Source organism: Loxodonta africana, chromosome 1 (genome assembly GCF_030014295.1).
Source record: "Loxodonta africana isolate mLoxAfr1 chromosome 1, mLoxAfr1.hap2, whole genome shotgun sequence".
Taxonomy (NCBI): Eukaryota; Metazoa; Chordata; class Mammalia; order Proboscidea; family Elephantidae; genus Loxodonta; species Loxodonta africana.
In genome coordinates this window covers 100,386,478-100,403,411 of record NC_087342.1, presented here as the reverse complement: position 1 = coordinate 100,403,411, position 16,934 = coordinate 100,386,478, and the positions used below count along the sequence as shown (strand labels likewise).

At 37.7% G+C, this 16,934-nt stretch overlaps 1 protein-coding gene across 6 annotated transcripts in view; it reads left to right on the top strand.

Moving 5' to 3' along the window:
* Positions 1-16,934, top strand: part of BTBD9 (BTB domain containing 9) — a 461,023-nt gene that overhangs the window by 321,260 nt on the left and 122,829 nt on the right. For all 6 annotated transcript variants that reach the window (XM_064285457.1, XM_023546092.2, XM_010587947.3 and 3 more), the window contains exon 8: positions 13,809-13,998. In XM_064285457.1, coding sequence (XP_064141527.1) covers positions 13,809-13,998 — 190 coding nt within the window. The remainder of the gene's footprint in view (positions 1-13,808; positions 13,999-16,934) is intronic.

Here is a 16,934-nt window from a genome sequence, read left to right as displayed (position 1 = left end):
GACTCGAGCAGTTAGAATGCAGACTGGGACATCTGGAGGACCAGGGAATCAACACCAACATAGCTGAAAAAAAATCGGATAAAAGAATTTAAAAAAATGAAGAAATCCTAAGAATCATGTGGGACTCTATCAAGAAGGATAACCTGCGGGTGATTGGAGTCCCAGAACAGGGAGGGGGGACAGAAAACACAGAGAAAATAGTTGAAGAACTCCTGACAGAAAACTTCCCCGACATCATGAAAGATGAAAGGATATCTATCCAAGATGCTCATCGAACCCCATTTAAGATTGATCCAAAAAGAAAAACACCAAGACATATTATCATCAAACTCACCAAAACCAAAGATAAACAGAAAATTTTAAAAGCAGCCAGGGAGAAAAGAAAGGTTTCCTTCAAGGGAGAATCAATAAGAATATGTTCTGACTACTCAGCAGAAACCATGCAGGCAAGAAGGGAATGGGACGACATATACAGAACACTGAAGGAGAAAAACTGCCAGCCAAGGATCATATATCCAGCAAAACTCTCTCTGAAATATGAAGGCGAAATTAAGATATTTACAGACAAACACAAGTTTAGAGAATTTGCAAAAACCAAACCAAAGTTACAAGAAATACTAAAGGATATTGTTTGGTCAGAGAACCAATAATATCAGATATCAGCACAACACAAGGTCACAAAACAGAACGTCCTGATATCAACTCAAATAGGGAAATCACAAAAACAAACAAATTAAGATTAATTAAAAAAAATAAATAAAAATACACATAACAGGGAATCATGGAAGTCAATAGGTAAAAGATCACAATAATCAAAAAGAGGGACTAAATACAGGAGACATTGAACTGCCATATGGAGAGTGATACAAGGCGATATAGAACAATGCAAGTTAGGTTTTTACTTAGAAAAATAGGGGTAAATAATAAGGTAACCACAAAAAGGTATAACAACTCTATAACTCAAGATAAAAACCAAGAAAAGCGTAACGACTCCACTAACATAAAGTCAAGCACTATGAAAATGAGGATCTCACAATTTACTAAGAAAAACGCCTCAGCACAAAAAAGTATGTGGAAAAATGAAATTGTCAACAACACACATAAAAAGGCATCAAAATGACAGCACTAGAAACTTATTTATCTATAATTACCCTGAATGTAAATGGACTAAATGCACCAATAAAGAGACAGAGAGTCACAGACTGGATAAAGAAACACGATCCATCTATATGCTGCCTACAAGAGACACACCTTAGACTTAGAGACACAAACAAACTAAAACTCAAAGGATGGAAAAAAGTATATCAAGCAAACAATAAGCAAAAAAGAAGAGGAGTAGCAATATTAATTTCTGACAAAATAGACTTTAGACTTAAATCCACCACAAAGGATAAAGAAGGACACTATATAATGATAAAAGGGACAATTGATCAGGAAGACATAACCATATTAAATATTTACGCACCCAATGACAGGGCTGCAATATACATAAATCAAGTTTTAACAGAATTGAAAAGCGAGATAGATACCTCCGCAATTATAGTAGGAGACTTCAACACACCACTTTTGGAGAAGGACAGGACATCCAGTAAGAAGCTCAACAGAGACACGGAAGATCTAATTACAACAATCAACCAACTTGACCTCATTGACTTATACAGAACTCTCCACCCAACTGCTGCAAAGTATACTTTTTTTTCTAGCGCACATGGAACATTCTCTAGAATAGACCACATATTAGGTCATAAAACAAACCTTTGCAGAGTCCAAAACATCGAAATATTACAAAGCATCTTCTCAGACCACAAGGCAATAAAACTAGAGATCAATAACAGAAAAACGAGGGAAAAGAAATCAAATACTTGGAAACTGAACAATACCCTCCTGAAAAAAGACTGGGTTATAGAAGACATCAAGGAGGGAATAAGGAAATTCATAGAAAGCAACGAGAATGAAAATACTTCCTATCAAAACCTCTGGGACACAGCAAAAGCAGTGCTCAGAGGCCAATTTATATCAATAAATGCACACATACAAAAAGAAGAAGGAGCCAAAATCAGAGAACTGTCCCTACAACTTGAACAAATAGAAAGTGAGCAACAAAAGAATCCATCAGGCACCAGAAGAAAACAAATAATAAAAATTAGAGCTGAACTAAATGAATTAGAGAACAGAAAAACAATGGAAAGAATTAACAAAGCCAAAAGCTGGTTCTTTGAAAAAATTAACAAAATTGATAAACCATTGGCTAGACTGACTAAAGAAATACAGGAAAGGAAACAAATAACCCGAATAAGAAATGAGAAGGACCACACCACAACAGAACCAAATGAAATTAAAAGAATCATTTCAGATTATTATGAAAAATTGTACTCTAACAAATTTGAAAACCTAGAAGAAATGGATGAATTCCTAGAAAAACACTACCTACCTAAACTAACACATTCAGAAGTAGAACAACTAAATAGACCCATAACAAAAAAAGAGATTGAAACGGTAATCAAAAAACTCCCAACAAAAAAAAGCCCTGGCCCGGACGGCTTCACTGCAGAGTTCTACCAAACTTTCAGAGAAGAGTTAACACCACTACTACTAAAGGTATTCCAAAGCATAGAAAATGACGGAATACTACCCAACTCATTCTATGAAGCCACCATCTCCCTGATACCAAAACCAGGTAAAGACATTACAAAAAAAGAAAATTATAGACCTATATCCCTCATGAACATTGATGCAAAAATCCTCAACAAAATTCTAGCCAATAGAATCCAACAACACATCAAAAAAATAATTCACCCTGATCAAGTGGGATTTATACCAGGTATGCAAGGCTGGTTTAATATCAGAAAAACCATTAATGTAATCCATCACATATATAAAACAAAAGACAAAAACCACATGATCTTATCAATTGATGCAGAAAAGGCATTTGACAAAGTCCAACACCCATTTATGATAAAAACTCTTACCAAAATAGGAATTGAAGGAAAATTCCTCAACATAATAAAGGGCATCTATGCAAAGCCAACAGCCAATATCACTCTAAATGGAGAGAACCTGGAAGCATTTCGCTTGAGAACGGGAACCAGACAAGGATGCCCTTTATCACCGCTCTTATTCAACATCGTGTTGGAAGTCTTAGCCAGGGCAATTAGGCTAGACAAAGAAATAAAAGGTATCCGGATTGGCAAGGAAGAAGTAAAGTTATCACTATTTGCAGATGACATGATTATATACACAGAAAACCCTAAGGAATCCTCCAGAAAACTACTGAAACTAATAGAAGAGTTTGGCAGAGTCTCAGGTTATAAAATAAACATACAAAAATCACTTGGATTCCTCTACATCAACAAAAAGAACACCGAAGAGGAAATCACCAAATCAATACCATTCACAGTAGCCCCCAAGAAGATCAGATACTTAGGAATAAATCTTACCAAGGATGTAAAAGACCTATACAAAGAAAACTACAAAGCTCTACTACAAGAAATTCAAAAGGACATACTTAAGTGGAAAAATATACCCTGCTCATGGATAGGAAGACTTAACATAGTAAAAATGTCTATTCTACTAAAAGCCATCTATACATTTAACGCACTTCCAATCCAAATTCCAATGTCATATTTTAAGGGGATAGAGAAACAAATCACCAATTTCATATGGAAGGGAAAGAAGCCCCGGATAAGCAAAGCATTACTGAAAAAGAAGAAGAAAGTGGGAGGCCTCACCTTACCTGACTTCAGAACCTATTATACAGCCACAGTAGTCAAAACAGCCTGGTACTGGTACAACAACAGACACACAGACCAATGGAACAGAATTGAGAACCCAGACATAGATCCATCCACGTATGAGCAGCTGATATTTGACAAAGGACCAGTGTCAATTAACTGGGGAAAAGATAGCCTTTTTAACAAATGGTGCTGGCATAACTGGATATCCATTTGCAAAAGAATGAAACAGGACCCATACCTCACACCATGCACAAAAACTAACTCCAAGTGGATCAAAGACCTAAACATAAAGACTAAAACGATAAAGATCATGGAAGAAAAAATTGGGACAACCCTAGGAGCCCTAATACAAGGTATAAACAGAATACAAAACATTACCAAAAATGATGAAGAGAAACCTGATAACTGGGAGCTCCTAAAAATCAAACACCTATGCTCATCTAAAGACTTCACCAAAAGAGTAAAAAGACCACCTACAGATTGGGAAAGAATTTTCAGCTATGACATCTCCGACCAGCGCCTGATCTCTAAAATCTACATGATTCTGTCAAAACTCAACCACAAAAAGACAAACAACCCAATCAAGAAGTGGGCAAAGGATATGAACACACATTTCACTAAAGAAGATATTCAGGCAGCCAACAGATACATGAGAAAATTCTCTCGATCATTAGCCATTAGAGAAATGCAAATTAAAACTACGATGAGATTCCATCTCACACCAACTAGACTGGCATTAATCCAAAAAACACAAAATAATAAATGTTGGAGAGGCTGCGGAGAGATTGGAACTCTCATACACTGCTGGTGGGAATGTAAAATGGTACAACCACTTTGGAAATCTATCTGGCGTTATCTTAAACAGTTAGAAACAGAACTACCATACAACCCAGAAATCCCACTCCTAGGAATATACCCTAGAGATACAAGAGCCTTCATACAAACAGATATATGCACACCCATGTTTATTGTAGCTCTGTTTACAATAGCAAAAAGCTGGAAGCAACCAAAGTGTCCATCAACGGATGAATGGGTAAATAAATTGTGGTATATTCACACAATGGAATACTACGCATCGATAAAGAACAGTGACGAATCTCTGAAACATTTCATAACATGGAGGAACCTGGAAGGCATTATGCTGAGCGAAATGAGTCAGAGGCAAAAGGACAAATATTGTATAAGACCACTATTATAAGATCTTGAGAAATAGTAAACCTGAGAAGAACACATACTTTTGTGGTTACGAGGCGGGGAGGGAGGGAGGGTGGGAGAGGGTTTTTTATTGATTAATCAATAGATAAGAACTGCTTTAGGTGAAGGGAAAGACAACACTCAATACATGGAAGGTCAGCTCAGTTGGACTGGACCAAAAGCAAAGAAGTTTCCGGGATAAAACGAATGCTTCAAAGGTCAGCGGAGCAAGCGCGGGGGTCTGGGGAACATGGTTTGCGGGGACTTCTAAGTCAATTGGCAAAATAATTCTATTATGAAATCATTCTGCATCCCACTTTGAAATGTGGCGTCTGGGGTCTTAAATGCTAACAAGCGGCCATCTAAGATGCAGCAATTGGTCTCAACCCACCTGGAGCAAAGGAAAATGAAGAACACCACGGCCACACGACAACTAAGAGCCCAAGAGACAGAAAGGGCCACATGAACCAGAGACCTACATCATCCTGAGACCAGAAGAACTAGTTGGTGCCCGGCCACAATCGATGACTGCCCTGACAGGGAGCACAGCAGAGGACCCCTGAGGGAGCAGGAGATCAGTGGGATGCAGACCCCAAATTCTCATAAAAAGACCAAACTTAATGGTCTGACTGAGACTGGAGGAATCCCGGCGGCCATGCTCCCTAGACCTTCAGTTGACACAGGACAGGAACCATCCCCGAAGACAACTCATCAGACATGAAAGGGACTGGTCAGCGGGTGGGAGAGAGATGCTGATGAAGAGTGAGCTAATTATATCAGGTGGACACTTGAGATTGTGTTGGCAACTCTTGTCTGGAGGGGGGATGGGAGGATAGAGAGAGAGGGAAGCAGGCAAAATTGTCAAGAAAGGAGAGACTGAAAGGGCTGACTCAAGAGGGGGAGAGCAAGTGGGAGTAGGGAGTGAGATGTATGTAAACTTATATGTGACAGACTGATTGGATTTGTAAACGTTCACTTGAAGTTTAATAAAAGTTATAAAAAAAAAAAGTAATGGTGAGCTAACAAATTGGTGAATGTAGTTAAATCTTGGTTGTATAAAGTAATAATAATAATGACTGATTTAGAAAGTAAAACAAGGTGGAACAAAAATGTTAGGTAGGTAGTGACAGATAAGCTAGGAGGGGAGTGATTAGTATTAAAAAATGTTAAGGTCTTTTATGTTGTTCAGGAAAAGGAAATTGTGATTTTTTTTATTTTAGACATAAGTCTGATATGCATGTCCAAAATCTAAGAGTAATTGGTAAAAGAGTAGAAATAGAATAACTTCCAAATCAAATCAGTAATGGGGGACAGTCAGTGAGTGGTTGAATGTTTGGCTGCTAACCAAAAGGTCGGCAGTTCGAATCTACCAGCTGCCCCTCGGAAACCCTATGGGGCAGTTCTGCTCTGTCCTGTAGGGTGGCTAGGAGTTGGAATCGACTCAATGGTAAACCGGTTTTTGTTTTTTGTTTTTTTTTTTAATCACTCTATTAGAAACAGGAACAGAGTAAACAGAAAGATGGGGGAAACAGAAAAGAAAAAAAAAATGTGAACAGGAAGTAAAAATGAATCCAAATATATTAGGAATAATAATGTAAGCTGTGTAATTCTGTGAGTTAAAAGAAGACACTGAATTTTTTAAAATCTCTTGTTATTTACAAGAGACCAGAAAAGTTGAAATTAGGGTGATACTAAGAAAATGGTTGCCAAAATAAAGTGCTATAGTTACTTGAATATCAGACATAGACTTTAGGGCAGCAGCATTGTTAGGGATAAGAAGGATACTACATAATGATAAAAAGTTCAGTCCACCAGGAAGATAGAATATTCCTAAAATGAAATGAAATAAATTCCACGGTCTCAAAATATATAAAGCAAAAATTGACAGACTTACAAGAAAAAATTGACAAAGCTACAGTTATAATGCATTTCCCAGTAATTAATAAACTTACTTCTTCCAATAATTAGTAAGCATATATGTGATTTGAACAACAGAATTGACAAGTTTGATCTGATAGACGTGTATAAAACCATGCTGCTGTAGTGCGATTGACTCAAACTTGTGGTGACCTTGTATGTAGCAGAAGGAAACACTACCTGGTCTTGTGGCCTCTTCATGATCGTTGGTATGTCTGCGTCTATCGTTGTGGCTGTTGTGTCAGTCCATCTCATTGCGGGTTTCCCTTGTTTTCACTGACCCGCTTCTTTATCCGACATGATGTCTTTTTCTGGTGATTCGCCTTTCCTGATGGCTTGTTCAAAGTAAGCAAGCAAAGTCTCACCACCCTTGCATCTGGTTGTATTTCTTCCATCCTCCAAATTAGAGAGTACACGTTTTCTTCTGGCACATGTAATATTTAATAAAAATTGACCATGTACTCGTGTACAAAGTATATCTCAACAAACACCATAGAGTCAATATCATACACACCACACTTGTATACCCACATTACAATGTAATTAATAATCAGTAGCAAAAAGTCAACCTTAAAAGTTATATTTAGAAAGTTAAAAACATACTTCCAAATCATTTATGGGTCAAAGAAAAATTCATAATGAAAATTGGAACATATTTAGAAGTGATCAATGCAGAACATTGTAGATCAGACAAACCAGCTCAAATTGAGAGACATTCTACACAACACCAGACCAATACTTTTCAACACACCTGTATATCAGAACTTGAGGATAAAGTTAAAACAAGATTTGGAGTTAAAAATCTTGGCATTAAATACATTTATTAGAAAAGGAGAAAGATTAGTAAGCTAAGCATTTACTTCACGTATTTATGGAAAAAAAAAAAAAGAGTAAAGAGTAAATCCAAAGGAGTCAGTGGAAGAAACTAATGAAAAGAAAAGCAAATTTTAGTGAAATAGAAAATAGAGAATCAACAAAATAAAAAGTTGATGCTGTAAGTAGACAAACCCATAAAGTACACTGACGAAGGAAAAAAAACATAAGCATTATTTGGAATGAAAAACAAATCTCATGTCAGTAAACAAAATGAAAAGTTTTCTGGACGTGGTCAAAAATATCTAAGACAGTTTCAGAGGAAAAAAAATGGAAAGTATTCACTTTACCAGATTTTTGTAGATTATTTAAAACAGCATGGCAAAGGCACAAGCCTAGGCGAATTAGTCAGTGAAACAAAGCACAGATCTTAAAATGAGATGCCAGTATAGCTGCAGACTTGATGTGGGACTACAGTAACATAAACTAGTGGGGAGGATGGGCTGCTCATTACATGGAGCTGAGGAAGTTGGCCATCCTCGTGAATAAAAAATGAAAATAGATCCCTGTCTCACAGCATACCAAAAATAAATTCTGAATGGATTAAAGAACCAAACATGGGAGGAAAAAAATTTGAGAGCTTTTAGAAGAAAATATATAGGGAAATATCTTTATGAATTTGAGGTAGAAATGAGTTTGTAAAAAAGAAAAGCACAGATCATAAAGGAAAAGATTAAGTACTTCAACTTAAGTATCCAGAATATTTAAAGAACTCCTGCAAATCAATTAGAAAGACATTAAATAGGTAATTAGGCAAAATATAAAGATATAGGCAGTTTACAGACTGAGAATGGTTCCAAGGGGCCGGGGGAAGCCCAGCTTTACCTAACTAGAAAATTAAAAGCTAAAACCACAGTAAGGTGTCATTTCACACTCCAACATTAACAAGAGTTGGTGAGGATGTGGTGCAATGGGATGAGAGTATAAATTTTTACAGTCACTTTGGTGAGTAATTAGCAATGTCTAGGAAAGATAAAGATAATTCATAGTCATGTGTAATTCCACTTCTCTCTGTATATATCCTGTATATTCCTTGGAAAAAAACTCTTACAGTGTATGCAAGAATGTATAAGAATGTTCATAACATCTTTGTAAAAGCAAATTAAAAAATGGTAACAATCTAAATGTCCCTAGCAGAAGCCTAGATATATTTTAGTATATGCATACATTAAATACTTTATATACATTATCTATTGACTGTTCCTTCATTCTGGTCTAATATTTGTGATAGATGTTAATATTGTTCTCCAAATATTCTTCTTCTGGTGGGCACTTCTCACAGGCATACATCAGGATTGCCCTCTCTCATCCCTTTGAAGTTAGGCAAGGCCATGTGATGTGCCTTGACTGGTGAAATTTAAGTAAAGTTATGTGTGTTACTTTGGGAGGAGAATTTTTGTTTTATTCTTAATTGTATTGTGGTAAAATATATATAACAAGATTTGCCATTTTAGCCATTTCTAAGCAACCAATTCCGTGACATTATTTATAGTCACAATATTGTGCAACCCTAAACAGTATTTCCAAAACTTTTTTATCACTCCAGACTCTGTATTTGTTGAGTAATAACTCCCCATTCCTCCCTCCTACCCCCAAGTCCCGGTAACCTCTAATTTCCTTTCTGTCTCTATGCATTTGCCTTTTCTAGGTATTTCAAAATAAGTGGAATCATGCAATATGTGTTCTTTTGTGTCTAGTTTATTTCATTTATCATAATGTTTTCAAGGTTAATCCATGTTGTGTACCTTCATTTCTTTTTTTTTTTCCCAAGTTGATTCTGATTCACAGAATCTGTATAGGACAGGGTAGAACTGCCTTCTTATTTCTTTTTATGACTGAATAATTCTACTCTATGAACAGTCGATTCTCATTATCCATGGTAGTTATATTCAATAAAGCTATCATGAGCACTCAATTAGTGAATACTGAACCATTGCTCTTAGGGGAAATAAAGGGTTAGGTTCCTGTGAGCCTCTGGTCACATCATTTTCATCAGCTCCATCTATATATAACCTTGCTTTATCTGCGTTTCCATTTAAAGACACCTTATTTATGATGTGCATATGTTTCACTTGTTAACATTGAACTCACAGCCAACAGCACTATAACTCATTCTTGAAGGAAGCTTATCCAACACAAGTGTTTTTTCTGTATGGCACATCACAGTCGTCTTGCACTTAGGAATATTGGACAGCACTTCAGCCCTACAATTGAGTGCCATTTTAAACAGCCAAGTCACCAACAGACAGCACAAAAATGTGGAGAATGTGGCATTAAAGAGCCATGAAAAGGACGGCTTGTTTACAATATGAGAGCTGAAACAAGAAGACAGAACATCGCCTTATTTGACCTTAGCTGGGAATGTGCGTGTCGGGCAGCTCAAATTTTTTGCTACCCTGTGCATATCTGTGAATGACTGCAAAAGCACTGAAAGTATTGATACTGGGGTTACAAATAAATTTTAGTAAGTGAACTCACAAGTACTGAATCTCTGAATAGTGAAGATAAACTGTATATACCACATTTTGTTTATCCATTTATTTGTAATGGACACTGGTTTTTTTGTTGTTTTTTTCACGTTTTGACGGTTGTAAATAATGCTGCAGTGAACATTGTGTACAAATATCTGTTTGAGATCCTGCTTTCAGTTATTTTGGGTATCTATCTAAGAGTGGGATTGCTGGGTCATATGGTAATTCTATGTTTAACTTTTTGAGGAGTTGCCAAACTGTTTTCCACAGTAGCTGCACCGTTTTACATTCCCACCAGTGAAGCATGAGAGTTCAATTTTTTACTATTTTACAATTTTCCTTTTTTTCTAATAGCCATCCTAGTCGGTGTGAAGTCATATCTCCTTATGGTTTTGATATGCATTTTCCTAATGACTTATGATGTTGAAAGGAGCCTTGATGGCACAGTGGTTAAGCTCTCGGCTGTTAACCGAAATGTTGGTAGTTCGAACCCACCAGCCACTCTGTGGGAGAAATATGTGGTAGTCGGCTTCCATAAAGATTTACAGCCTTGGAAACCCTACGGGGCAGTTCTACTCTGTCCTGTAGGGTCACTATGAGTTGGAATCAACTCGATGCTGATGGATTTTTTTGAGGGGAATGATGTTGAGTATCTTTTCACGTGGTTATTGGCCATTTGTATATATGGTCTTTGAAGAAATGTCTGTTCAAGTCCTTTGCCCACCTTTAAATTGGTTTGTTTGGGTTTTTGTTTTGTTTTGTTCGGTTGTAGGAGTTCTTTATATATTCTGGATATTAAATCCTTATTGGACACAACTCGAAGAATGTAATCATAGTCACTAAATTGTACATTCAGAAACTGTTGAATTGGTGTATGTTTCGCTGAGTATATTCTCAACAACCACAACTAAATAAAATTTAGAGAAGAAAATGAACTGAGAAAAAAAATCCTTATCAGATATATGACTTGAAAATATTTTCTCCCGTTCCGTAGGTCATCTTTTCACTTTCTTGATAATATCCCTTGATGTACAAAAGTTTTCAATTTCAATAAAATTTATTATTCATGTTTTTGGTATTATATCTGAGGATCCATTGCCAAATTAAAGGTCATGAAGATTTTACCTTTGTGTTTTCTTCTAAGAGTTTTATGATGTTAGTTCTTATATTTAGGTCATTAATCCCTTTTGAGTTAATTTTTGTGTATGATTTGAAGTAGGGGTCCACATTTATTCTTTTGCATGTAGAATGCAGTTGTCACAGCACCATTTGTTGAAGAGACTGTTCTTTGCCCATTGAATTATCTCAGAACCTTTGTTGAAAATCAATCGGCTATAATATATGGGGGAGAGTTTTAATAGCCGGTCCCCAGCTCACTTTTTTCCTACTGCTGCTGTGATTGTGGAAACATGTGTTAATAAGAAGTCCCTGGCACTCTGATCCGTGACTGATAAAATGAGCAGAGCCACATCTCCAACCATCACTGAATACACAGAGTGAGTGAAAAATAAACTTGTGCTATGTTAAGCCACTGAGAGTATCAGAAGTGATCTATTACTGCAGCATAACCTGCCTATAGTATTATTTTATGTCTCAGCTCAGCTTACTCTGTATTTTGTGCCACTTCCTTAAGTTCTGTCTTCCAAAGTATGGAATATTTCCCCTTTTCCGTGACAAAAAAGAACTATGACTTGCCCTCTAAATACAGTCCTTCATGTCTGTCTTTTTCCAAAGTCATTGAGAGCTTCTCTCTGAGCCTCTTCTCTGCTAGGAGATTGTCCTTACAGATTATTTCACCAGTATTTTTGTGGGTCGCTTTGTAGTTAAGCTTAGAGTCAAGGGATTCATGACCAAAAAGCCATTCCTTCCTCCCTCTCTCCCTTCCTTCCTTCTTCCTTTCTACCCTCCTTCTCTTCCTTCCTCCCTCATTTTTCCCTCCCTCCTTCCCTCCTTGTTCTTCCCTCCTTCCCTTTCTTCCTTATGTATGGATAGCTTTCCTCATTTTCAGAATGCCAGACAATTAGTGAAGGTATATGAGATCAGAGCTCAAGTCTAGGCGTGCCCAACTTTGGAAAATAAATGCATTGTTTAGAAGACACATATACATACAATTATTTACTCCACATGAGGTCTTCTGTTTTTACTTACTTTCATTATAAGGTTAGAAGTGTTTTGGTAGGAGGAGTAGTATTGCTCACCCTCTCCCTTTTCAGAGAGTACTGAAAAGTAGAGCACGTTTATATATCTAGTAAGAGTTTTTTTTCCCCAATCCATTTTTAGATTATGTAAAGTAGGTTACAAATTTTGAATGTAAATAGCTAGGGTTAATTTTAGAATTGGTTAAATAACTTAAATGTCAGAAGAAAACCCCAGTGCTAATATATGAACAGAAAGGTCCTGGGAGACTTAAAAGGCCTTCACCTTTTATCCTTCTCTTCTTGGTGTTTAGAGAATCTGCATCATTTTTGGACAGTCATCATTTTCTGAGAGTCCTTGACTTTTATAAATGAACAGGTTGATATGAACTTAAAGAGAGACTCAATCAAAACATAGCTGGTATTTCAAAATCTAGCAGTTCGTGAACAAAGGAAAGTGCATAAGTGTTAGAATGCATAAGTATTAAACAAAAAGTAGAAAAGGAATCATGGCTGAAGGCAACTGTATATTCTGAAAAGGGATTGGTACCATGTCCTAAGTTGCATCCCTGTTTTATGAATTCTAAAATCCTGTTTATATATGTCATATGTCTTCAAACAAATTTTCAGAAGAGTAAATACAATAAATCTGTACAGTTTAGAGAATACTAGTAAAATAAATGCCTTTGTACCCATCATTAGCTTAAGAAGCAGAACAAGCCCGGTACTTTTGAAGCCCCCAGGGACCTCTCTAAGATTTCCTCTTCTCTTTCCAAAGACATAACTATTCTCAATTTTGTGTAAATAATTGCCCAGATTTCCTTTCTAAGTTTTACATATGTGTGTATATCCCTAAACAAAGCATATTATTAGTTCTGCCTTTTTTAAAACTTTGTGTAAATAAACTCATACTCTGTGTTCTTCTGTACCTTGCTTTTTTCACTCAACATTTGGTTTTGAGATTCAGCCATTTGAATATAGTTGTAGTTAAGTCATCTCAATTGCTGTGTAGTTTCCTGTTGTAGTTATATCCCTCAATGTATTTACCCATTCTACATTTTTGTGGGTATCATATTTCTCTGTAATAAAATGCTTTAGGATTAATTGCTGCTTGTGAGTTCGTTTGTTCCAACCTTAAGTTTTAAGTTAAAAAAAAAAAACAAACTATTTGGCATCAAAATTGTGTTTATCTCTTAAAGTAATCAAGATATTTTCATTTCCCTTTTATCGTTGATTTGGGACAGTAATTTTGTTCTGAGCACATTATCAGGATATATTTGGCTTCTCTTAGGGAAACCCTGGTGGCGTAGTGGTTAAGTGCTATGGCTGCTAACCAAAGGGTCAACAGTTCAAATCCACCAGGCGCTCCTTGGAAACTCTATGGGGCAGTTCTACTCTGTCCTAGAGGGTCGCTATGAGTCGGAATCGACTCAACGGCACTGGGTTTGGTATCCTAATGCCAAATTTTGTGTTTGGATTCTTAGTTCCCATGGAGAATGTTGCAACAATTGCTGATTGTGCCAGCGTGATTGAAGGTGTCAGTCGGAGCAGAAATGCCTTGCTGAATGGAGACACCAAAAATTACGACTGGGATTCTGGCTACACGTGTCATCAGCTGGGAAGCGGTGCGATTGTGGTTCAGCTGGCACAGCCGTACATGATCGGGTCAATACGGTAAGAATATGGCTTTTCATTCATTACTTTTAGAATGGAAAACACACGTGCAAATTGCTTTTGACGATCCCAGTAACTTCAGTGAAGAAACTACTGTCCTTTGCTCTAAATATCCTTAGGGAAGAAAAGCAAGAGGCAAAGAGTTTTATATAGGGTGCTTGCTTAGATCTTCTGAGGGGGGAGATGCACCAAAATTGGATCTGTGGAGGGATTAAATTAGCGGCCCCTCCCTGGATGTTGCTGACTTCCTCTCAAGTCTCAATTTGGACTAGTTAGGGGCTTATAGGAAAATGTCAAGAGAGGTTATATGGAATGAAAAATCATGTTTCAACCTTAACAAATGACTTTCTGTGTGAACCAAACAGATCTGAATATGAGACCTGCTTCTAAAGGATCTTAGTGACCTTTGTGGCTAAGTTTTTGTTTGGTTTTGTTTTAAGAAGGGGACTTTAACCCAGTATTGCTTGACTTAAAGGATTATGTAATTTTTAAATGTGAAAATCTGAGTCTTAAGTAGGCCTATTCCTTTCTTCCTTCTCCTTTTCTTCCTCCCTTTCCGTTTTTTTTTTTTTTTCTTCTTTTTCCTTTCTTTCTGGTTTTAAGAAGGCCTCTGAAGCACTAATGTAAGAAACCGATCTCCACCTGCCTGGTGTAGAAGTGTTGGCAGGAGATGGCTGTCTGTGCTGCATCACACTCTGCCACATCTGCTTTGTTGCTTCCTAAACAGTCAGTATATATACAGAAAGAACCAGCACAAAAAATAAGGTAGTAGGATTGTAATAGGAAAAGGTTTATTGATGTTTAGGCTGATAACCACAGAGGTTAATGCTGCTTGCCAGTTCCCTGGGGCACCCTGAGGAGTTGATGCTGGATTTCTTAAAGAATTCAGACTGTGAAATTCTTCATTTAAATTGTCAGCCCCTTTTCCTAAAGGACCGCATAACAGGCTGAGTACCACAGGCAAATCAGAGATAGAGAAGCCTGGAGTTCATACTGCAGCCCAGGCAGCTCACTTTTTGCTTAGGAAGGGGATGAGACAAGCCAAAATGAGTCTGGGTAACCTACCAGTGCAAATATACTTCCGTCACATAGCCAGCAACAACCCCCCTTCCTTTTTCTCAGTTGCAGCCTTGACTAAAGTACTCATAAGCCATCTATTTAATAAGCCATTCTAGAATTATCATAAATGGTGTCAAGTTTATCTGTATATTTCCTACTACAATCTATCCCATGTCACTTTAAAAATCTGTTGTCCTTCTCGTCTTCTTGCACTCCTTATAGTCTCCACAATTTCTTGAAGATTACGAATCGCATCTCTGAGATTACATCTGCAATTTCTTTCAGCAGGCTTGGGGTGTAACTCATCTGAGCCAGGAGACTTGAAATGATTTAAATTGAGTAGATACTCTCTTGCCTTCATTTCACCTATTTGGGGCTTCAATTTTCTCTTTATTATGTTTGTTCTGCCGTTCCTAATTTGAAGACCAATCTTCTTGCCAATGAAGATGGAAGCAAACTGGCAGCTCAGTGGCTCTGCCCACTCTCTTTTAATGTTCTGTGTATACTGTCTGCTTACTAGTCACCCCATACCCCCTCCCCACCAGTACACAACAGTGTTCCATGGGTATCTCAAAGCAAGATGTGTGAAATGGAATTCCATTGTTTTCCCCCTCCCCTGCCCAAGTCGCGTCATGTCGTGACTCCCCGTCTCATTCAGTGACACCACCATCTCTCTTCTGAGCCAGAGACATGGGAATCTCTCAAAATTCCTTCATCTGCCTCCTTAACCAGTCAGCCATGAAGCTCTTTTAGTACCACCTGCTAAGTATCTCACAATTCTACCCCCATCGCCATTACCATGGTTGCACCTTTGCGGTTTCTCTTGTCTGATTTTCAGACTTCAGCCTGGCCCTTCCTTCCCCAACTGCAGCCTTCCCCACACTGTTACTCCCCTTCCTAAGAGGATTCCTGGCTACTGTTTGCCTTTAGGAGAAAGTTTGGCCATTTAAGAACAATCTGACAAGTCTATACAGCCTTGTCTCCTGCTTGTCCACCCACTCCCCCACACATACTTTGTCCCAGCCTGTCCAGCTCCTTTGAGTTCTGCACATGTGCCATACTCTCTCTTACCTCCATGCTATCAAATCTTGGAACATGCTGTTTTCGTTGCTTGTGTCTCTCAGTACCTGCTCATTACTCTGTTTTCACCTGGCTTTTATTTCCCCTTCAATACTTGGGAATTCTTCTCCGACCTTTCATCATCTCCTGAACTGCTTGAGACAATCCTTTTCAGTGGTCTGGTGGCGTAGTGTTTAAGAGCTACGGCTGATAACCAAAAGGTCACCAGTTCAAATCCACCAGGTGTTCCTTGGAAACCCTGTGGGGCAGTTTTCCTCTGTCCTGTAGGGTCGCTATAAGTTGGAATCTACTCAACAGCAACGGATTTTTTTTTTTTTTTTTTTACTATTTGGTATTTAATTCCTATCAGAACATTCGTCACTCTTGTGTTATAATTGTTTACTTGCTGCCTCCTCCCAGCCTTCCCTGATATATAAACCTGTGATGACTCAGGATAAGCCTCCCTTGGCAAATTGAATGTACAGATGAAGTAGTCTGTCAAAATAGTAGGGAAAATTGTAGCAGATATAGTAGAAGACCTAGAATATTAGATCCAACAAGGACCTCTTGAGGTCATTGCCAAGGTGACGTCAGAGAGAGAGACAAGCTCTTCATGTGGCAAGGCCACCTTGGTCTTTAGCTCTACCCGAAGAATCTGAGATGTTGAATTTGACTCCAGGAAAAGGTGTCCCTGGGGCTTAAGGCAGGAGAGAACACAGCCCATTTGGTTTTCTTTAAATGTAGAATACAAATGGCTCCCCCAAACAGCTTTTCTTTTCCTGACTCAGGGAAGATGATGAGCATGAACGTAACCAAAG